The sequence below is a fragment of the Drechmeria coniospora genome, chromosome 03 (assembly GCF_001625195.1).
Source record: "Drechmeria coniospora strain ARSEF 6962 chromosome 03, whole genome shotgun sequence".
NCBI classification, from domain to species: Eukaryota; Fungi; Ascomycota; class Sordariomycetes; order Hypocreales; family Ophiocordycipitaceae; genus Drechmeria; species Drechmeria coniospora.
The window spans coordinates 8,133,414-8,141,549 of NC_054391.1; the positions used below are offsets into that span (position 1 = coordinate 8,133,414).

Genomic DNA, 8,136 nt, shown 5'->3' on the forward strand with positions numbered 1-8,136 from the left:
TTTATATGAGGGCCTTTATTAGTTTTTGGATTAGTTATTTATAACCTTATTGCTTTATACCGGTATTATATTATTCTTTTTAGCCTTAGGCTACTTTTATTATTAAAATATATTTAATTTAGTATTCTTTCTATAACTTATTATTCTTATCTTAAATTAACAATAAGCTTAGTTCTAAATCCTATATAGTTTAATTAAATATAGGGGTTATTTACTACTCTTTTAATAAAGTTAACATAAAGAGTAGGGTATAAGCCCTAAGGAATATTTAGTATTACTATAGGTAATATTAATACTACTAATACTATAAACTTAAAAGGTATTTAGTTTAGTTTTCTATATAGCCTATTAGGTTTAGTATATTTAAGGCTTAACTAAACCTTATTATTTACCTAAAACTTTTATATTAAGTAACTTAAAGCTATAGCTAACTTATATAGTATTATTATATAGAGGTAATTACTATTTATATAATATTTATTCTTTTCTATAGATATCATAGGAATATAATTACCCTTACGTTTAGTATTATTATACTTACTTAATTATTATTTAGTTTAAGTATAGTATTAATTTTATAGCTAAGCAATAGCTTATTTAGACAAACTCCTATATCTAAGGACTTCTTATTATTTAGGGCTAGCTAATAGGTAGTTAGGTAGGTGGGCTAATTAAGTTACTTAAATAATATTAATATCTATAGGGTAGCTTAAATTTCTTAATTTACCCTTCTAGTACCTTTATATATCTTAAGGTAGTATAATATTAATAAGAGCTACTTTATTTCCATAAAGGAGTATAGTAATATTTAAAACTTATTAAGTTAGTTTAATCCTTAATCTATTATAATTTAGACGGGAAAGCCCCTAAATTACCACTAATAGGTCTAAGTTATAATATGGACTAACTATTTAAAGCTATTTAAGTATTTATTATACCTTTCCAAATACCTATTATATAGGTTCTATAATAGTACTATGAGTAATATATTAGAAGATTGGCTATTATACAGTATATTGAGTAAAACTTTATAATTATTATACTGCAGGAATATATTAAAAATAGAACAATAAACATACTGCTAGCTATATTGGACTGCTATAAGTCTAAATCATATAAGACTGTTTTGAATAAGGATGCGGTCTCTATATATAAACTAGAGTAATAGTATATAACTAACGTTTCCCCGACCTAAATATCCAGGGCAAAGGACAGAGTTAATCAACTAAGATTCAATCCATACATTTGTATCTCCAATCCGTTCTACAATAACAGAGGTTCTTGTATTTTTTTCATACCAAGGCTTCTGACAAACATAAACGTGGAGCGTGTATGGAGTATAGAGTACAGAGTAAGCTAAAGTATTATGGCGGATACATCTCCACCCCTTTCATTCCGCTCGCACTTCATTTACTATTGAACCCTTTCCCAGGAACAAATACGACATCAGCAAAACTCAGGGAGCAGTGGCTGCAGCGGGCCCAAGGGCAGGGTTGGTTGGTCGGCTACTGATGATCTGATATAAAAGAGCGTTGTTAGCTATCAGATCCTAGTCCACCCCCATAACAGATCATCGATATCGAGATGACTTACATTGCTCGCCGCGCTCAGTAAGGCCAGAAGCGAACTCTGCACCACGTCCTCATGGATACCAACGCCCCAGACTGTCTGCTCGCTTCCTGCAGGCTTGCATTCAATATATGATGCAGCTTTCACACCTCGACCCTCACCGATGGCATGCTCCTTATAATCATGAACATCAAGATCGATGCCGACATCCTTGAGTGCAGCTGCCATGCTAGAAATTGGACCATTACCTCGGCCACGCAGTTTCAACTCCTCACCGTCCAAACGGATAACGCCTTCAAAGATTCGTACAAGGCTCTTGGTATCCTGCGTCTTGCCTGGCGCAGAGGGCATAGTGGACTGTGATCGGTCGGGGGTGATACAATAATCAACAAGGCTAAGGCGGGGGTTCTCGGGAAGGAAATAAGTTGCCTCAAAGAGCTGGGTAATCTCCTTGGCCAGTAGCTCACGCTGAAGCTCCTCGGCGCGGCGCTGGACAATGTTGGAGAAGGCGACCTGGAGATTGCGAGGTAGGTCGAGCTGTAGTTTCGCTTGCAAAATAAAAGCACTCCCTCCTTTTCCAGATTGTGAATTGACGCGAATGATTGCCTCATAGTTGCGACCGATATCCTGGGGATCCAGTGGCAAATAGGGCATCTTGTCCCATGGGTCTTGGCTTAATAGACCATGGCGCTGACGGTTCTGGAATCCTTTTTTGATTGCATCTTGATGGCTACCAGAGAAGGCAGCATATACAAGAGATCCCCCGTAGGGCGCACGTTGGTGGACGGGAATCTTGGTGCAGGATTCGACTACATCGATGACGAAGTTCAGATCGGAAAAATCAACCTGGGGGCTTACACCCTGCGTGTAAAGGTTTAGAGCTAAGGTGACGAGATCGACGTTGCCCGTTCGTTCACCGTTACTGCAGGTTAATGTTACATTGTGGATCACAAAAATGAAGATAACGGCGAGTTACGAACCCAAAAAGACAGCCCTCTACACGATCAGCTCCCGCCATCTGGCCTAGTTCTGCTGCTGCAATGCCTGTTCCGCGTCAGAAAACGATTTAGGGCGTATGTTCTGGCCACACTCACTACTTCCACGATCGTTATGAGGATGCTACCAAGAATCATTAACATGGTTGTGATGCATACAAGAGCAACGGAGAGGATATGACTTGCCAGAGATACGCAAACGTTCTCCCTGTCTCCGATGTTGTTACAAAAGTATTCTACCAAATCTGCATATACGTTCGGTGTCGACATCTCGACCGTTGCCGGCAAGTTGAATATAATCTGGTCTCCAGTTTTTCCGTTGGCGCCCCAGGCAGACTTCACCGCGCGGCATACCCTTAAGGCATAATCTGGATCCGTGTCGGAGAAACACTCCGGCGAGAATTCGAATTGCCATCGAGTTTCTGAAGACTCGGGGTTGTCTTTGGTCAGAGACCTGACCAGCTCAGTGCATTCCACGGCGAGCTCGAGAGTCTGCTCCTCCGAGTGTTTAAAGACGACTTCTCGGAAACACTCGCTTGTAGCAAGATAGATGTGAATGATAGCGTTTTTCGCCCCACGGACTGACTCCACAGTCTTCCGGATGAGATCGGGTCGACAGGGTGAAAGGACCTGTAGGAATACGTCATCTGGCACGGCTCCCTCGGTCTCGATCAAGCGACGAGTGAAGTCAAAATCGACCTGTGACGCAGATGGGAAAGAGACTTCAATCTCTTTGTAGCCAAGGTCGCACAACATCTTGAAATAGCGCCACTTCTCCTCGCCGTTCTGTTCGTTGGCCGGTCCATATCAGCTCTTAGTCGCAGGGTTTGTTGGGGGTTGCAAGGTCAATGGACCTGCGCGGGTATACAAAGCGCACCATTGGGTCTGGGAGACTCTGGTTACCATCGCGGAGACAAGAGCTTCACATGTGTTAGCGACGCCTCATCCGTATACCAGATCACATACGACAGCCAACGAGGAGGTTTGCCGATGACATTTTCGGGCCACTTCCGGTTTGGCAAATGTAGTGGCTGGCCAAGTCAGTCACATCGAGTTTTGAGTAGGGAGAGCCTCTTGCCTTGAAAGGCTTGTATTTCTTGCACGGCTCCTTGAGACTACAAAGACGGGTCAAGAAGGTTAGCCCCCGCATGTGCCAAGGTGCTTGTTTAAGCGTTCGCGGGCAGTTCCAGCAACTTACATTGGCATTATGGGGGGTGGGGGACCGCGGAGGCAATCGGAGTAGGAGACTGGGAAGTGCAAGTTGAGTTTCGATATGATAAGTAGAGCGAGAAGCAGGGAAGGGTACAGATTTGCAGCCTGCGAGGTTTCGACCCACAGAGAATGTATGCTTGATGATAATAAATAATTGAAAAAGGACTACCGTGGTGTATCGGAATGAGTCAAAAAAGTTCGAATTACCGAAGGTGGTTTGAAAGTTGTTAGTTGGGATGGACAACTCGGATTACCGGCTCCTCATTTGTGGGGTGGTACCCACTAGACGCTACTAGCAAATGTTACGTAAAGCTCTTATGAGCATAGAATACGTAATTGATATAAATATTAATTGTAACAACGAGCTTAATATGTATATAAATTTCTGCGTTTGAGTTATAATTAAAATAGAATTATTCTGTATTACCAATAATGCTTTATATAGTAAGACCTCCTTACAGAAGTACTTATAAATTATATCTAAATAGCTCTTTATTGTTTTAAGGAAGGGCGCTCAGTACAAACTATTCAGACTACGCCCCACTTAATATTACTGTAACTCTATTAATAAATAGTAGCCCCTTAGCAACTTAGACCTAGACTTCGTTACTATACTAATTTTAATACATAGTTATATTATTATAATAATATAAAATATAATGAATAATTAGATAATATAATTTTATAATATTTATTCTTATAAATATATATTAATGTAAATATTTCTCTTAGAGTATTTTGAATATTTAAGTATATAAAGAGTATGTTTTTTTAAAAATTAGATTTATTATAAAGCTAATATTAAATATAATAAAAATAATAAAATTACTATTTACTACTATATATATTTTCTATAAGTTGTCTTAATTAGTATATCTAAGTACTTATAAGTACAACTTATTTAAAGGTTAGCTAGTCTATTATAAATACTAACTCGTATTATACCTTACTACTAATAGGTAGTACTTATTAGTAGACTAATATTAAGGAGTTACTAGGTAATTACTCTAGGACTCTTAATAATATTTATTAAAAGACTTAAAGGAGGGAAAACTACTTAGTAACTAAGGCTTTTAGTTATATATATACTTTTTAGTAGGTCCCTTAGTTCCCTTTATTCTTATATATTAGGCTAAGCCTAATACTATAATATACTGTTTTGCTTTACTTATTTAAAGTAAAGTCTATTTATAGCTATAACCGAACTACTCTTCCTTAGGCTAGCCTTCTTATTATTATAGTCCCCTTAAAAATTTTTTTAAATAGTTAGGTATTTATTAGGTATATAATATATATAGCTTTTTCCCCTTTTATTTTCTCCTTAGGAGCTTACTAGTTACCTAAAGTAATTAGCTTTACCTTACTTTAGCCCTTCCTTAAGTATTTACTAAGTACTTAAGGCGCCTTACCTTATTTTGCTTTTTTCTTTTACTAATCCCTTTATATTAATCTTTTTATTTCTTTTTTATTTTTACTTATTATTCCTTTTTCTTTTAATTATTATATTTAGTTATCTTTTAGCTTCTTACTATATAATTTTTATTATTAACCTTATTACTATTTCTTATTATACTTTTTTATTATTATTATTATTCCTTTCCCGTAAGGTAGGTTATTACTTTCTTATTAGAGCTATTTTATATATTTCTTAAGTAGTTTAGTTAATAGGCTAGTATTAGTAGGAACTATTAATCTTTCTCTTACTATTATTATTTTTTTCTTATAAAGGATTTATTTACCTTTTTATTACTATTACTATTACTATATTTATTGCTATAAGTACTCCTCCCCCTCCCCCCTAGATATAGTTTAGGCCTATATTATAGATATTATATCGATAAGTTAGATTACTATTGCGCCTTAGGTAAATACTTAGTAGAGGGTAATTCCTTTAATAAGGAGTTTATACTTTTAAAGGAGGTATATAAAATATACCTCCCTTACGTTAATTACCTTATTACTAATAGCTACAATAACTATATACTAGGCTATAGTATTAGTTACTGTACATATATATATTATATATATATATATATTAAAAGTATTTAGGTACTATATTTATTTACTATATACCCTTAGTTATATTATGCCTTATGTAACCTTTATACTTATACCTAATATAATATTTATATTTTAGTTAAGGCCCGCCCTAAGGTTAGATCTATACTAGGTACTTATATTATTCTCTTACCTAAATTTCTAGCCCTAGGCTAGGTTTAGGCTTATACTTTAGCTCTAGCCGAAATAAAGCCTACCCCTATATACCCTACTTATACCCTTACCCCTATACTAAGTATTATCTCCCCCCCTACTACTACCAATAATAATAATAACCTAAACTATACTCTTATTCTTATTACTAATACCTTAACCCTAACTTAAGTAGGTAGTCGTTCCGGTACTATACTAAGTATATATCTCGGTATATTTACCTAAAGTATAGCTTAGGCCCTAATAGGTATTTAGAGTAATATATATAGCCTTACCTACTATTAGTAAGTATAGGAGGGTATTAGTACTAAGTTAGTAGCTACCTTAGCTAAGATATACTATAATATTTATAAGTTATATAAGTTTTATATAAATAGTTCCCTTTTATAATATTATTCTACTCCCTTTACTTTTTATATTACCTATAATAATAATAAGTTATACTTATCTTATATAGATAATATAGCTTTATTATACTACCTTATTGTATTTACCCTTTATATTACTTATATTATTTAGTACTTTTATTTTATACTCCTACCCTTTTTAGCTATATCTTACTCTTACCTAAGTACTATAATAAATAGTTTTAAGACCCTCCCTAAGGAGGATATTAAGAAGAATAAGAATAAGAATAAGGGAAAAAAGTATTAAGGAGTTACTAAGTAACTACTTTAAGGCTCTTAATAATATTTATTAAAAGACTTAAAGGAGGGAAAACTACTTGGTAATTAGGGCTTTTAGTTATATATATTTATTAAAATTACTAGTATTTATACTAGTAAGACTACTTAAATAGGATACTATCCTATATATTACTATTTGCAATACCTAGTAGTAGTACTACTGCTTGCTAATATACTACTACTGTATTATATATATAAGTAGTATATTAAGTTAACGAATTATACTTACTATATAAATTCTCCTTGCTTAGACTTAGTATTACTAATAGTAGTACTACTGCCTAGCCAATTTACTACTATTACGCGTTACGTATAAGTAGTACTTAGTTAATTAAGTAAGATTATTAATCGGGCCGTTAATTAATGTACTCCTAACTACTACTAGTAGTTACCCGCTAATAGTACTACTATTGCGCAGTAGGACCTACCTAACTATAACTAGTAGTTGCTTATTAGTAGTACTACTACTAGCCCGCTTAACTACTATAGTACTACTACTATACTATTACGACCGAACCTAAATACTAATTAACCCTATTAGTTGCAACTAACTAGTAGTATAACTTAACTAGAGTATTTAGAGCTATATTAAATATAAGTAGATTATTTAGAGATATATTGTATAGAATTAGATAGAATTCTAATACGTATATATTATACTAATTAAGGTACTACCTTTTAGGTATAAAATAGTCCTCCCTTTCCTATACTCTTAAATAGTAAGAAATATATAAGTACGTAAGACGTATATATATAAGTAAGTATAAGAAATATAATAGTCTTTCTTTTTAAATCGTCCCTTAGTACTACTATTTAACTTATTTAAATCTGTATTTCTTACCTAGTTACTAACTAATATACTTCCTACTATTACTAATAGCCTTAATTAATATTTATTTTGGATAGTTTGTATAATTAAACTTTTATTATATACTATTCCTATTTTACCCTTTTATTCTAAGAGGTATTTCCCCTTTTTATTAAAAATATTCCTCCTAATAGGTCTCTTAGTTCCCTTTATTCTCCTATATTAAGTTAAGCCTAATACTATAATATATTATTTTACTCTACTTATTTAAAGTAAAGTCTAGCTATAGCTATAGCTAAATTACTCTTCCTTAAGCTAGTTTCCTAGTCTATAGTTCCCCTAATTTTTTTTTAGGTATTTATTAAGTACTTAATATATATAGCCTCCTCCTTATATTATTTCTTATTAAAAGTTTACTAGTTACTTAACGTAATTAATTCTACCTTACATTAGCCCCTCTTTAGGTACTCCTTAGGTCCCTAAGGTACTTAGTATTACTTTACTTTTCCTTTTTATTTCTTCTTTTATATTAATCTTTTTATTTTCTTCCTATTATACTTTATTATTTCTCTTTCCTTTAACTATTATACTTACTTATCTCTTTAGCTTTTTACTATATAATTTATTATTAATTCCTTTGCTACTTTTTACTATA

General features: G+C 33.6%; 1 protein-coding gene across 1 annotated transcript; it reads right to left on the reverse strand.

Moving 5' to 3' along the window:
- Positions 1–1,456: 1,456 nt before the first annotated feature.
- On the reverse strand, positions 1,457–3,770 carry DCS_07893 (2-isopropylmalate synthase; the record flags this gene model as incomplete). The annotated part of the gene is made up of 8 exons (XM_040805176.1): positions 1,457–1,516; positions 1,594–2,491; positions 2,550–2,613; positions 2,664–2,688; positions 2,919–3,350; positions 3,468–3,484; positions 3,531–3,679; positions 3,763–3,770. The coding sequence occupies 8 exons, from the start codon at positions 3,768–3,770 to the stop codon at positions 1,457–1,459; spliced, it is 1,653 nt and encodes a 550-aa protein (XP_040655280.1).
- Between the last annotated feature and the right edge of the window lie 4,366 nt (positions 3,771–8,136).